Raw genomic sequence first — 13,810 nt, forward strand, 5'->3', positions numbered from 1 at the left:
AAAAAAAAAAAAAAAAAAAAAAAAAGTAAATAAATACATCAAATAAAAATAAAAATAAAATAAAATGTATCTATGAGCAGGAATCAACCTGTGCCCAGCAAGGGTGGTGCCTAGAGGCACTTCTGTCTCCTCCCACTCGACTCCAAGGAGTACTGCTCTCTGTGACATCAGCATCCAGCACAGGGCCCTGGCACGTGGCAGGAACTCAGTGCGTGGTGAATGAACGAGTACATGAATGATCAGATTATACACAGCCCAGGGAAGTGCCACATAGAAGGTGTCTCCAGGAATCAGTCGGCATGCTCCTTTTAGAACTGCAGTCACATCATAGCCCTGCTTGGCTTAGAACCCTCCTCCAGCTCCCATCTCATCCAGAGAACAGACTAAAGTCTTCCCCATGGCCCTCAGGGCTCTGCACATCCAGCCCCTCAGTTCTCAGCCCTCTCCCCTCACTTATTCCCCTTTCCTCATTTCCCACACTGGGCTCCCTCTGTGCCTCCCACGTGCCAAGCAAATTCCTGTCTCAGGGTCTTGGCACTTGCTATTTTTCTCACTCGGAATAGACTTCCCACACATCTTCACAAAGCTTTATAGATCTTTGCTCAAATGTCATCTCCTCAGAGAGGCCTCCCCAAACCACACTGTCTAAATCGGTACCCGCCCTTCTCCATCTCCTACTCTTTCTTTTCTTTTTTTTTAAGAGATAGGGTCTTAGCTGGGCATGGTGGCTCATGCCTGTAATCCCAGCACTTTGGAAGGCCAAGGCGGGCAGATCACAAGGTCAGCAGTTTGAGACCAGCCAGATCAACATGGTGAAACTCCATCTCTACTAAAAATACAAAAATTAGCTGGGCGTGGTGGTGGGCGCCAATAATCCCAGCTACTTAGGAGGCTGAGGCAGGAGAATCGTTTGAACCAGGAAGGCAGAGGTTGCAGTGAGCCAAGATCGCGCCATTGCACTCCACCCTGGAGCCCATCTCAAAAAAAAAAAAAAAGATAAGGTCTTATTGGAATGCAATGGTGTGATCATAGCTCACTACAGCCTTGAACTCCTGGGTTCAAGTGATCCTCCTGCCTCAGCCTCCCTGGTAGCTGGGACTACAGTACACACCACCATGCCCACTATTTTTTTTTTTTTTTTTTTGTAGTAACAGGGTCTTGCTATGTTGCCTAGGCTGGTCTCAAACTCCTGGGCTCAAGCGATCCTCCCACTTTGGCTTCCCAAAGCACTGAAATTACTGGTATGAGCCACCATGCCCAGCCCTTTATTTATTTATTTATTTATTTATTTATGTATATCATAGCTCATATCACTACTTAACATGTTTACTCCTTCTCTTTCTCCCTCCTTCATTTCCTTTCTTCTTCCCTCACTAGGATCTAAATGCTACGATTCCATTCTGCCCCATTCACTCCTTTATCTCTAAGGCCAGGCACAGCACATGGCACACAGTAAGTGCTCAGTCAATCTCTGTTGAATTAATGTACAGATTTAACAGATACACGATTTCCTCTTGGAGTCCACCTTAGCCTTTTCCCTGTCCTCGACCACATTTCCAGATTCCTTCACATTCTGGGACAAAACCCTCTCCCGCTCTGCAAACAAGACTGCTTGGAGGGCTCAGCCTACACCCTCCGACCTCCCACTGAGTCACAGGCCCCAGTCACCTCCAGCTGCATTTCCAAAGGAGATTTTCCAGTTTTCTGAAGTACAGCGCCCACCCGCCCCTGCAACACCTCAGGCCCCAGATAACTTTATTTTTCTTTTTTCTTTTTTTTTTTGAGACAGGGTCTCACTGTGTCACCCAAGCTAGAGTGCTGTAGTGCAATCCTATCTTGCTGCAGCATCGAATTCTCAGGCTCAAGTGATCCTCCCACCTCAGCCTCTGGAGTAGCTGGGACTACAGGTACTCACCATGCCTGGCTAATTTCTAAATTTTCTGTAGAGATGGGGTCTTGCTCCATTGCCCAGGCTGATCTCGAACTCCTGGCCTCAAGCGATCCTCCCGCCTCGGCCTCCCAGAGTGCTAGGATTATAAGCCAGAACCACCGTGCCTGGCCAACTTTCTTATTTTTCTATTAGACTGAAGTCAACTTGTAGTCTCCCTGATCCACTTCTAGTGGGTGACATGTCCATGGATACCATCTCTCCTGCTCTATCCTGGCAACGCTAACTCTCTGAACCTGGTTTCGGAACCTCACAGCTGCTGGGGATTCCCAGCCTGCATATCTTCCAAATTCTCCTTCTACATTCAACTCTGGCTGCGCTCCATCCCCTTCTACCCAGTACCCAGATGGAGCTTTCAAACTATAAATCAGACCTGCCACTCCTCTGCTTTTAAACACCCTCACCTTGCCACTCTTCTCCCCCATCCCACTTAGAATATAACCAAAGTCCTCACTGTAGCCTTGAAGGCCTTTCCAGATCTGGCCTATGCCAACCTCTCACCTCAACCTTGATCATTTCCTGAATGCAGCTCCAGGATCTTTCTGTTCCAAGTTCAATTCTGCCTCAGGGCCTTTGCACTTGCTGCTCTCTGCCTGGAACACTCTTTTTCCAGCTCTCCTCTGGCTGATTCCTCCCCATGCTTCGGGTCCCAAACTAAATGTCACACCTACTCAGAAAGACCAGCCCTGACTACCCCTGCAGGTAGCTGCCCCCTAGTCATTATCATATCCCCACCTCTCCTTCCCTCCCTCCCTCCCTTCCTTCCTTCCTTTCTTTCTTTTTTTGATAGTCTCACTCTGTCACCCAGGCTGGAGTGTAGTGGCTCGATCTTGGCTCACTGCAACCTCTGCCTCCCAGGTTCAAGCGATTCTACAGCCTTGGCCTCATGAGTGGCTGGGATTATAGACGTACGCCACTATGCCCAGCTAATTTTTGTATTTTTAGTAGAGATGGGGTTTTACCATGTTGGCCAGGCTGGTCTCAAACTCCTGACCTCAGGTGATCCACTGCCCTCGGCCTCCCAAAATACTGGGATTACAGGCGTGAACCACCGCACCTGGCCCACCTTTTCTTTCTTTCATAGCACTCACTCCAATCTGAATTTATCTGATTTCTGATTTATTTATCTGTTCACTTTTTAGTCTCTCCTTCTCTCCTGCAAGGGAAGATCATTCCTGGATCACTCGGGATTAAATCTCCAGCACCCAGCATAAGGCTTGTCACAGAGTAGCAGCACTCGATAAATATCGTTCGGTCAATATCGTCCGGTCAATGATTAGACACTTTCAGTTTCTCCAAGAGGCCCGCCTCTCAGCTCCGTACCCTCCTACCTCAGATCCTTTACCCAGCAGTTACCTCTCCTGGGACCCCTTTCCCCTGACCCCTCTCTTAGTTAACCCCAACTCACCCTCCAGTCTTCTCAAACGTAACCTCCTCAGAGAAACCATGTCTTAAAAAACTCTTGCAGCAGCTTGTTTTTGGTAAATACAATTTTCATAATGTCTTGTAGTTACATATTTATATTACATTATATTTTTCTTTCTTGCATATAAACCTAAATGTGAACTAAATTACATTATGGTTTAATACCTATTTGTGTGGCTGTTACTGAGGCCTGTGAGTTGTAAAGACTGGGTTTCTCTTGCCCCCTGCTGTGGCCCCAGCCCCTAGCATAGAGCCAGGTCCACAGATGCTTTCAATAAATGATTGTTGAAAGACTAAATGATGGAATGATGTGTCATGAATCAACGACTAGGAGTATTACAATTCCATTCTTCAATGGGTGAATGAGTGAATGAACGAGGGGTGCTCTGCAGCCAAGATTCCTCTGGACCACCTTCAAATTCCCCAGAAATTCTCTCACCATCACCACCAGCAGAGCACAGCCCACCCTTCCCAGCCACCCAACGCTCCAGGCCAGATTCCAGGGTGGGGACAGTGTTACCGTAGTCCTTAGGGAGGGGGGCAGGTGCCGAGGGGTGCACAACAGGCTTCTGTCGGCGCTCCTGGGTGGGGCTGGGGGCCTCGGGGACAGGCTCATCCTCCTCCTCCTCTTCTTCCTCCTCTCCTCGGGGCGGCGGGGCCATTGGGGCAGGATCTGTCTTAGTCATGGTCCTTGGTGGCCCTCGGGGGGCAGGTGCAGAGTTGGGGGCAGCTTTCAGGCAAATCCTGGAGGCAGAGGTCAGCTGGAGAGGGTGCCCCGCAGGCTCCAGGGTCCAAGCCCCTAGGAGCTTCCAGGGCCCCGAGTGGCCTCCGTGCAACTGGATCTTGGGCAACCATAGGGACCCCCGTTACCCATAGAGGGCCCCGGTGTGTGCGCCCAGCGCCTGCCACCTCCCCCAGGCCCAGCCCCCCATTCTTCTCCTCCCGCGTCAGGCCCCTCAGTCTCAGCCGCCCCCTCCCAGCGTTTGTTTATCTCGGGATGCAGGATGCTTCGCCCCTCCCCTTCTCCGCGGGCCGCCCCCTCCCCATCTTACCTCGGGCGGACAGCGCTGGGGACCAAAGTGGAGACTGGGGAGACTGTGGGAGCAATGGGGTGTCGGTGTCAGGGGACGTGATGGGGCAGGCGAGGGAGACAGAGAGAAGGGGACGAGGCCCAGACGCCGACGGGGGGTGGGGGCGGAGAGGGAGGGGCACGACTGCGCATGCGCTTGCTGCCCCCTTACCGGCGAGGGGAGGAGGGACCAGGAGGAGGGATTGGGAGGCGCTCGCATTGATGGAGGGGCCAGAGGCGGCAACGCAAAGGGGAGAGCCTCTGAGTACAGGGAGAGGAAGAGATGGCTACAGAAAGGAGCGAGATAAGCAGATACAAGGGCGAAAGAGAGGGCTGAGAGCGCGAGTACAGATCTTATCCATCCCCTTCCGCCACGCCTGCAAACCAGGCCGGTGAGGGGAGTGGTCTCCGGGCGTGGTGACGATGGATGTTCTCTCTCTCTAGGACCCTAGACCGGACCCCTTCTCCAAGCTCACCATTCATAATGGGTGCCTCAGAGAGGTGATTTCCTAGAGACTCCTATCATGATCATCTCATCCTTACCATTTTAATGCAAGGCTCACACACTGGGGCCCACAGAGGTTAAGCCGCTTGCCCAAAAGTACATGAGTAGGTGATGGAGCGAACATTTGAAACCAGACAGTCTGTAAAGTCTGTTTTTTATTTTTATTTTTTCCTGGACACGGTCTCACTCTGTCACCCAGGCTACAGCGCAGTGTTGTGATCTTGGCCCACTGCAGCGTCAAACTCCTGGGCTCAAGCCATCCTTCCACCTCAACCTCCTGAGTAGCTGAGACCACAGGTGCATGCCACCACCTCTGGATAATTTTTTAAAGAGACAGGGTCTTGCCATGTTGCCCAGGCTGGTCTTGAACTCCTGACCTAAAGGGATCCTCCTGCCCCAACCACCCAAAGTGCTGAGATTGTAGGCATGAGTCACCGTGCCCAGCTTTCTTAATTACCATGCTACATGCCTGTAGCAGTGTCTGGGAAACAGACCTGCTGATCGACCCCTCCAACTCTCTCGGAACCTGTATCTCCCCTACGGAGGCCTCCTGAAGCCAGCCCAGGGTCCTGGCTCCACCGTCATGGCTTGGCTTCCCACCTGGAGCTGTAGCCTGCTCTGCCTCAAATCATTGCAGCCTGGATGGGGCTGGGTGACAGCCTTGAACACCTCATTCTTCTAATGCACAGGCCCAGTAGCTCTATCTCCAAAAGATTTCCAGAATCTCACTCTCCCCACCACTATTCTGGGCCCTCACCCTGGTCCATCCTTCATCTTCTGCCACCGGCACTATGGCAGCAACCTCTTACCTGCTGTCCCCGTCCTCCTCCAACATGCAGCCACAGTGACCCATGAACACCTGTCGCTTTGGAGCCCTCTTTCCCTCAGAGGGATCTGCCTGCTGCACCTCACTCCAGGTAGAAGCCAAGGCTCTCAGCCATGGCCCACAAGGCCCTATATGAACCCGCCCTATCATCTCTGCACTCACTTCCTCTCACCCTCTTTTGTTCACTCCACCCCAGCCACAGTGGCCTCCTTGCTCCTCCCTACCCCAGGACCATTGCACTGGCTCTGCTTTTTTTGTTTATTGTTTATTTATTTATTTATTTATTTAAGATGGAATCTCACTCTGTTCCCCAGGCTGGAGTGCAGTGGCATGATCTCTGCTCACTGCAACATCTGTCTTCCAGGTTCAAGCGATTTTCCTGCCTGAGCCTCCTGAGTAGCTGGGATTACATACCTGTACCACCACACCCAGCTAATTTTTATATTTTTAGTAGAGATGGGAGTTTCGCCATGTTGGCCAGGATGGTCTCGAACTCCTAACCTCAGGTGAGCTGCCCGCCTCAGCTTCCCAAAGTGCTGGGATTACAGGTGTGAGCCACAGTACCCGGCCTGCACTGGCTCTTTGTGATGCCTGGAATGCGCTTCCTCCATATCCCTAACATGGCTCCCTCTCTGCCCTGTTTCAGGATCTTACTTGTTGGTGCCTTTTCACCTTCGCTGCTCTACAACTGCACCCCTTCCTCTAAGGAAGGAGACCACTACTACTTCTGCTGCCCTCCTCCCCACACCTTGCCTAGTTCACAAGACAGGAGGAAAAAGAGAAGGCAAAAAGTTGGAAAAAGAACAAAAGTAAGATAAATAGCCAGACAACCTTGGCACCACCATCTGGCCCTAGGAGTTAAAAAAAGTAATAATAACATCAACCCCTGACCTAAACTGCTTGTTTTATCTGTAAATTCCAGACACTGTATGAAAAAAGCATTGTAAAACTTTTTGCTGTTAGCTGATGTATGTAGCCCCCAGTAACATTTCCCACACTTGCTCGATTTATCACGACCCTTTCACATGGACCCCTTAAAGTTGTAAGCCTTTGAAAAGGCCAAGAATTTCTTTCTCGGGGAGCTCGGCTTTTAAGATGCGAATCTGCTGACGCTCCCGGCCAAATAAACCACTTCCTTCTTTAATTTGGTGTCTGAGGAGTTTTGTCTGCAGCTCATCCTGCTACATCTCCCTTCCCTACTCTGGTTTTCTCCATAGCAACACTGCCTCCCAGACGGGAGGCCCTCTCTGCAGGGATTGTTCGTCCTCTGGAACCTGAGCCTGTCACCCTCCAAGCCAGCCCCTTCTCATCACCCAGGTTTCTGCTAAAACATGGCCTTAGAGGGCCCTCCCACAAGCCCAAATCGAATTTTTGTTGTCTTTATAGCACTCATCGCTTGCATTTGCAGTGTTCTCGTTTATTTGTTTACTAGTTCATCGTCTACTCAAGTAGAATGAGCACCATGAGAGCAGGGATTTTCCCAGCTGTGTTCACCATGGTATCGTCAACTCAGTACCAGGCTTGACAAAAAGCGTGGGGCTCCTAAGAACCAGGTATGATTCTCCCAAACAAACAACCCTTGCTCTGCTCTGAGGCTGTCATACTGATTTGCAAAGATCTGAGTTGGGGGTGGCAGAAGCCTGGTACCCAGGGGATTGGGGGCTGATGACAGACTTGGGCCTAGGTCACCCCTAAGGTTCAAGACATCCCTAGGAGTGGAATGGTAGAACCCAGGTCCTTGAGGGAGGCACTGCTACTACCCAGGCGTGGGTGGTGGGGCTGGGGCCAAGCCCATGTGTAATGTCTTTCCTCCTCCCTCTTCTATCTTCTGTCCCTCAACATTGTCTGTCTTGGTCCTTATGTACTGGGGGTTCGAGTGTCCAGGAGCTCCGGCTTGGCATCCACTGTGGCAGGTGCAGGGCCCTGGGCAAGGACCACTGCTACGTCAGGTCCTCCACAGATGATGGTGAAGGTTTGGGATTCCTCAGGTCCAAGGGTCTGGGCCATTGTCTAAGGCAAAGAAGTGGTAGAGATGGGAACATTACGGAGCAAGTTGTGGGAGAGATAAACAGATATGGTGAGGAACGGGGAGGCAAAGGTAGGAGTGGGGCGTGTAGATGTGGGCAGAGATATGAGGAGACAGGAAAGCAGATGTGAGGGCCAAAGAGACATTCATGGGAAAGGAAAGAAGGGTGGGGAAATGGGAAGAGAAATGCGGGGAGACAGACACAGACACATGTAGAAAAAAGAGATGTGCAGGCAGACAGACGTACACACAGAGATGTGGGGGAGACAGAAAATATGCAGACGAAGAGAGACATAAGGAGGTGGGGAAACAGGTAGGGGACAGAGATGATGGGGAGAAAGACAATGAATGTTGGAGAGGAGGAGATTGCAAGGTAGGGACAGATGAGTAGGAGACAGAGATTGGAATGATGGGAGAGGAGGCAGAGAGAGGCAGTCAGCTCAGGGGCTCTGGCAGGCTCCACAAAGAGCCCCAGGCCCGAGTCTGAGCTCTGTCCCTGCCCTACTGTCCCTCTGTGCCCCAGGCCACAGTCTCAAACTTCAAGCCCCCAGAGGCAGCTACACTGTAGCTCCAGCCGACTGCTATCAACTGAGAATCCAAGCCCAGTGCTGCTAGATCTGCAGAGCCTTCGGGAAAGACCAGACCTTTTTTACAGTGTCACCCAAGCTGCAGTGCAGTAGCACAATCACAGCTCATTGAAGCCTTGACCTTCTGGGCTCAAGCAATACTCCCACTTCAGCCTCTCGAATAGCTAGAACTATAGGTGCAACACTTGGCTAATTTTTTGTATTTCTTGTAGAGACAGGGTTTCACCATGTTGCCCAGTCCCCTGGGCTCAAGTGATCTACCTGCCTCGGCCTCCCAAAGTGCCGGGATTACAGGCGTGAGCCACTGCACCCAGCCATTAGAAATTATTTTAAAGCACTGTGGAGGCCAAACAAAGTCTATCTGTGGGTCATGTCCAAACCACTGACTATCAATCTGAGACTCCTGTAATCCCAGCACTATAGGAGCCCAAGGTGGGCTGATTACCTAAGGTCAGGAGCTCAAGACCAGCCTGGACAACATGGCAAAACCCCATCTCTGCTAAAAATACAAAACTTAGCTGGACATGGTGGCACATGACTGTAATCCCAGTTGCCTGGGAGGCTGAGACAGGAGAATTGCTTGAACCAGAGAGGCAGAGGTTGCAGTGAGCCGAGATCGCGCCACTCTACTCCAGCCTGGGCAACAGAGTGAGACTCCGTCTCAAAAAAAAAAAAAAAAAAATCTGACACTCCTTAACTCCAGGGGTACTGTGGGGGCTCTTTCCTGAGCCCTGTTAGTGAGTCTAGCATTCAGAGCTCTGTGTGGGCACCTCTCTCATCCAGGCAGGGCTCTGAAAGCCATGGGGACTAGGCTGGGGACCTCAAGCTTGGCCCTGGGGTTTTGGACAGGAGAAAGCCTTGGTCAAACTGTGATTTTCAGAGACATAACACCCTTCCTCAACTTCCTCCCTCCCGCCCCCACACACAGACATAACACCCTTCCTCAACTTCCTCTGCTACACACACACACACCCAGCAGTAAAATATAGAGGCAAAAGGGATTAAATAGGGCCTGGAGGACACTATTACAGAGATTGCAAACTCCAGCTCTATAGGGGCCAGGCAGGAAGCTCTCACAGGCCTCTTCTGCAGCCAGACACCTGGGTTTGAATCCTGGCCCTGAAATTTATAGGCTGCCTGACTGTGGGTGCACTACTGGACTGCTCTGTGCCTCCATTTTTTCACCTGGAAGATGGAGACAACAGCAGTATTAAGATTATAATGAGGTTTTTGTTTGTTTGTTTTTTGAGATGGAGTCTTGCTCTTGTCGCCCATGCTGGAGGGCAATGGCACAGTCTTGGCTCACTGCAACCTCTGCCTCCCGGGTTCAAGCAATTCTCCTCCCTCAGCCTCCCGAGTAGCTGGGATTACAGGCACATGCCACCATGCCCAACTAATTTTTGTATTTTTAGTAGAGATGGGGTTTCTCTATGTCACCCAGGCTGGTCTCAAACTCCTGAACTCAAGCAATCTGCCTGCCTTGGCCTCCCAAAGTGCTGGGATTACGGGCATAAGCCACCGCACCCAGACTATAGTGAGTTCTTTGTTTGGTTGCGTTTTTGTTGTTGTTGTTGTTTTTCTGAGACAAGGTCTTGCTTGGTCACCTGGGCTACAGTGCAGTGGTGCGATCTTGGCTCACTGCAGTCTCTGCCTCCTGGGCTCAAGGGATCTTCCTGCCTCAGGCTCCCAAGTAGCTGGGACCACAGGTGCCCACCACATTAATTTTTGTATTTCAGTGAGACACAGTCTCACCATGTTGTCTAGGCTGGTCTTGAACTCCTAGGTTCAAGCAATCTGCCCACCTTGGCCTACCAAAGTGCTAGGATTACAGACGTTAGCCACTGCATTTTTAAAAAAATTAACCTTGTAGCGGTCAGGCACGGTGGCTCATGCCTGTAATCCCAGCATTTTGGGATGCCAAGGCAGGTGGATCACGAAGTGAGGACGTCGAGACCATCCTGGCTAACATGGTGAAACCCCATCTGTAACAAAAATACAAAAAATTAGCTGGGTGTGGTGACGGGCACCTGTAGTCCCAGCTACTTGTGAGGCTAAGGCAGGAGAATTGCTTGAACCTGGGAGGCGGAGCTTGCAGTGAGCCGAGATCGTGCCATGCACTCCAGCCTGAGCAAAAGAGCGAGACTCCATCAAAAAAAAAAAAAAAAAAAAAAAGAATAGAAAAGAAAAGAAAAACAACCTTGTAGCTCCAGCTCAAAGGATCACAGTGAGTTTTCAACTCACTATGTTATAACTCTGTGTCTGGCAGACAGTAAGAGCTTCTCAAATATTAAGTATTTAATATTAGTAAATGGAGCAATCATTACTCAGCTCCAACCAATAGTTGCTTGGCATTGCCAGGTTTTGTTTTTCAAGAAAACCTAGAAATTTGTTTTAATTTTCTGTAGAGACAGTGTCTTGCTATGTTGTCCAGGTTGGTCTCGAACTCCTGGCCTCCAGCAATCTTCCTGCCTTGGCCTCCCAAAGTGTTGGGATGACAGGCGTGAGCCACTGAGACTGGGCAAGCCAGAAATTTGGAAACACAGGTGAATGTTCTGATTTTTGAATAGGGAATCCTAGACAAAATGAAAACACACTGCAGGCCAGGCCAGCACCCATGGATAGGGCTACCAGGCTGGGGTACCACTCACCAGGCGCTGCAGACCCCGGCACGCCTGTGCCAGCAGGCTCTCCCCATGCAGCTGCTGTGCCAGCCGTTCCAGCGCCTGCAGCTGCGCCTGGTGCCGCTCCTGGCACCGTTGCAGCCTCCGCACCCGGCGTTGCAGTGCTCCCAGCACTGAGCCCAGCCCGGTCCGGGCCTGTTGGGCAGGGACTTCAGGTTGTGACCCCTCGGGAGTGGCTGCAGGGGCCAGAGGGGTCAGGAGCACGGTGGCCGCAGTCTCGGGGCTCCCCGAGGTGGGGTCCAGCACCACTAGGCGCACTGGGCCAGAGACTGTGATGGCAGAGCCCTGGGGCAGGGGTGTATTTTCCTGCAGGGGAGGTGGTGGCGAGACTGGCTTCTGGGTGTGTCGGGTCCTCTGCTGACTCTGGAAGACAAGGTACAGGGTGCAGGGGTGCCATGGCCAGACTTCAACTCAGGAGGAAAAGGATTGAGGGTTTGTTTCCAAGGGGGACTTGCCTAGGTAAGGCCAGACCTCAGGGAGGAAGTGTCGTCAGGAGGGGAGGGCCAAAGGTCAGACTCAAGGAGGGACTTCCCTTAGGAGGGGAGGTCTGGGGGTCGGATTCCAGCAGCAGGACCTCCTGGCACTCACCTTGGCAGGTGGTGCCCGGGAGAAGATGGAGGGCACTGCATCAGGCCGCAGGTAGCGCACACCCCAGCGCCACTGGAAGCAGGAGGGCGTGAAGTGCTCACTGCACAAGTGCTGGTGGCAGTTGGGCACCCAGTGCTCACGGCCCATGTGCCGCAGCCAGGCCTGCAGCCGGGGACCATCCTTCAGTGGGAACCTGCACGGGTGGTTGGGGGGCTGGGTCAGTGTTACGAGGTTTAGACTCATCCCTCCCAGAGGATACCTACCCTGGAAGTCTCTGGGCTCCAAGCCTGTGCCTCCCTAGGGCCAGGAAGTAGACCAGTCTTGTGCCCAGGCTTTCTCTATCTCATACACACAACTACAACCCTTTCTTCAGCTTCGTCTTTTAGTAATATTATTTTGTGAGATGGGGTTTTGCACTTGTCACCCAGGCTGGAGTGCAATGGCACAATCTTGGCTCACTATAACCTCCGCCACCTGGGTTCAAGCGATTCTTCTGCCTCAGCCTCCCAAGTAGCTGGGACTACAGGCGCGCGCCACCATGCCCGGTTAATTTTTGTATTTTTAGTAGAGACGAGGTTGCATCATGTTGGCCAGGCTGGTCTCGAACTCCTGACCTCAGGTGATCCACCCACTTTGGCCTCCCAAAGTGCTGGGATTATAGGCATGAGCCACCATGCCTGGCCTTTGTTATTATTATTATTAATTTGAAAGCCCCACCTTTTAAACACCCAACATCAGCCCACCTCTGCCCCCTCCACTGCCCCTCCTTCTAGCCTCCTTCCTGTTCTACCTGCCCACAGCCCCGCCCCTCCACTCCCAATTTGTTCTTCCACATCAACTTGTTGGAGCAGTTTATAAAATCAGACATTTACGATGTGGGAGTTCGTGCAGCCAAGTGAAAACGTTTCTTCTACAAACGTATAACATGGGGGTGTGGGGTTTCTGGATTAAGAGAGATTTAAGAAACATCAGCACAAAGGCAGGATGTGGACCTCGCCTACAACAAACAATTCAGTAAAAAGACATTTTAAGACAATTGGGGAAAACTGAACAGGAACTGAGTATAAGATAATTATAAGAAACCAGTTGGGCATGGCGGTTCATGCCTGTAATCCCAGCACTTTGGGAGGATGACGAGGTGGGAGGATCGCTTGAGCCCAGGAGTTCGAGACCAGCCTGGGCAACATAGGGAGACCTCGACTCTACAAAAAAAAAAAAAAATTAGCCATGTATGGTGGTACATGCCTGTGGTCCCAGCTACTCGGGAGGCTGAAGTAGGAGGGTCACCTGAGCCTGGGAGGCAGACGTTGCAGTGAGCCGAGATTGCACCACCATACTCCAGCCTGGGTGACAGAGCCAGACCCTGTCTCAAAAAAAAAAAAAAAAAAAATTCATTTTGCTAGATGTGATAACTGTATTGGTTTATACTTCTGAAACAGTCTTCTGTTAGAAAATCAGTCTGAAATAATTATGGATAAAAGATCTGATGTCTGGGATTTACTTTAAAATAGGGCAGGACAAAAATTTAGAGGTGTGGGCAGGGCAGTAAAGAAGATTGGCAAAGTGTTGATAACTAGTGACACAGTGATGGATCCTGAGGGCTCTACTTTTTGTGTATGCTTGAAAACACCCACTAACAAGTCTTTAAACAACTCAACAACAACAATAAAACACAAATAACCTGATTCAAAAATGGGCAAAGGACTTGAACAGACATTTCTCCAAAGACATACAAATGGCCAATAAGCACATAAAAGATACTTGACATCGCTAATCATTAGGAAAATGCAGTATCAGAACCCTGATGAAATATCATCTGACAAACAGCAGAACAGCTCCTACTGAATAACAACAAAAAAGAGGCCGGGCATGGTGGCTCATGTCTGTAATCCCAGCACTTTGGGAGGCTGAGGCGGGAGGAACTCCTGAAGGCAGTAGTCCAAGACCATCCTGGGCAATGTAGCAAGACCTTGTCTCTACAAAAAAATATTTTTTAAGTTAGCTGGGTGTGGCGATGTGCATCTATAGTCCTATCTACTTAGGAGGCAATGTGGGAGGACTGCTTAAGCTCTGGAGTTTGAATGCTGCAGTGAGCTATGATCATACTACCACATTCCAGCCTGGGAGATGGAGGAGGAGGGGAAGGGGGAGGAGG

General features: G+C 51.0%; 2 protein-coding genes and 1 long non-coding RNA gene across 7 annotated transcripts in view; 1 reads left to right on the forward strand and 2 right to left on the reverse strand.

Annotated features, from left to right (window-relative positions):
- The window catches only part of CLIP3 (CAP-GLY domain containing linker protein 3), an 18,080-nt gene extending 13,483 nt beyond the window's left edge, over window positions 1-4,597 (reverse strand). Inside the window, exons 1-2 of one of the 2 annotated variants that reach the window (XM_011948598.1) lie at window positions 4,426-4,597; window positions 3,894-4,117 (exon numbers count right to left, since the gene is read on the reverse strand). In XM_011948598.1, the coding sequence (XP_011803988.1) occupies window positions 3,894-4,059 (166 nt within the window). In that variant the 5' untranslated portion in view covers window positions 4,060-4,117; window positions 4,426-4,597. Of the gene's footprint in view, window positions 1-3,893; window positions 4,216-4,425 lie in introns of both variants that reach the window. The other variant, XM_011948603.1, reaches the window with a different exon arrangement.
- LOC105516409 overlaps window positions 1-13,810 on the forward strand; it is a 28,855-nt gene that overhangs the window by 13,639 nt on the left and 1,406 nt on the right. The window lies entirely within an intron of this gene.
- Window positions 7,175-13,810, reverse strand: part of THAP8 (THAP domain containing 8) — a 25,215-nt gene continuing 18,579 nt past the window's right edge. For 2 of the 4 annotated variants that reach the window (XM_011948568.1, XM_011948573.1), the window contains exons 2-4: window positions 11,656-11,848; window positions 11,035-11,430; window positions 7,175-7,783 (exon numbers count right to left, since the gene is read on the reverse strand). In XM_011948568.1, the coding sequence (XP_011803958.1) occupies window positions 7,631-7,783; window positions 11,035-11,430; window positions 11,656-11,848 (742 nt within the window). In that variant the 3' untranslated portion in view covers window positions 7,175-7,630. Of the gene's footprint in view, window positions 7,784-11,030; window positions 11,431-11,655; window positions 11,849-13,810 lie in introns of all 4 variants that reach the window. The other 2 variants (XM_011948587.1, XM_011948580.1) reach the window with 2 other exon arrangements.

This window comes from Colobus angolensis, unplaced genomic scaffold (assembly GCF_000951035.1).
Source record: "Colobus angolensis palliatus isolate OR3802 unplaced genomic scaffold, Cang.pa_1.0 Scaffold107, whole genome shotgun sequence".
NCBI lineage: Eukaryota > Metazoa > Chordata > Mammalia > Primates > Cercopithecidae > Colobus > Colobus angolensis.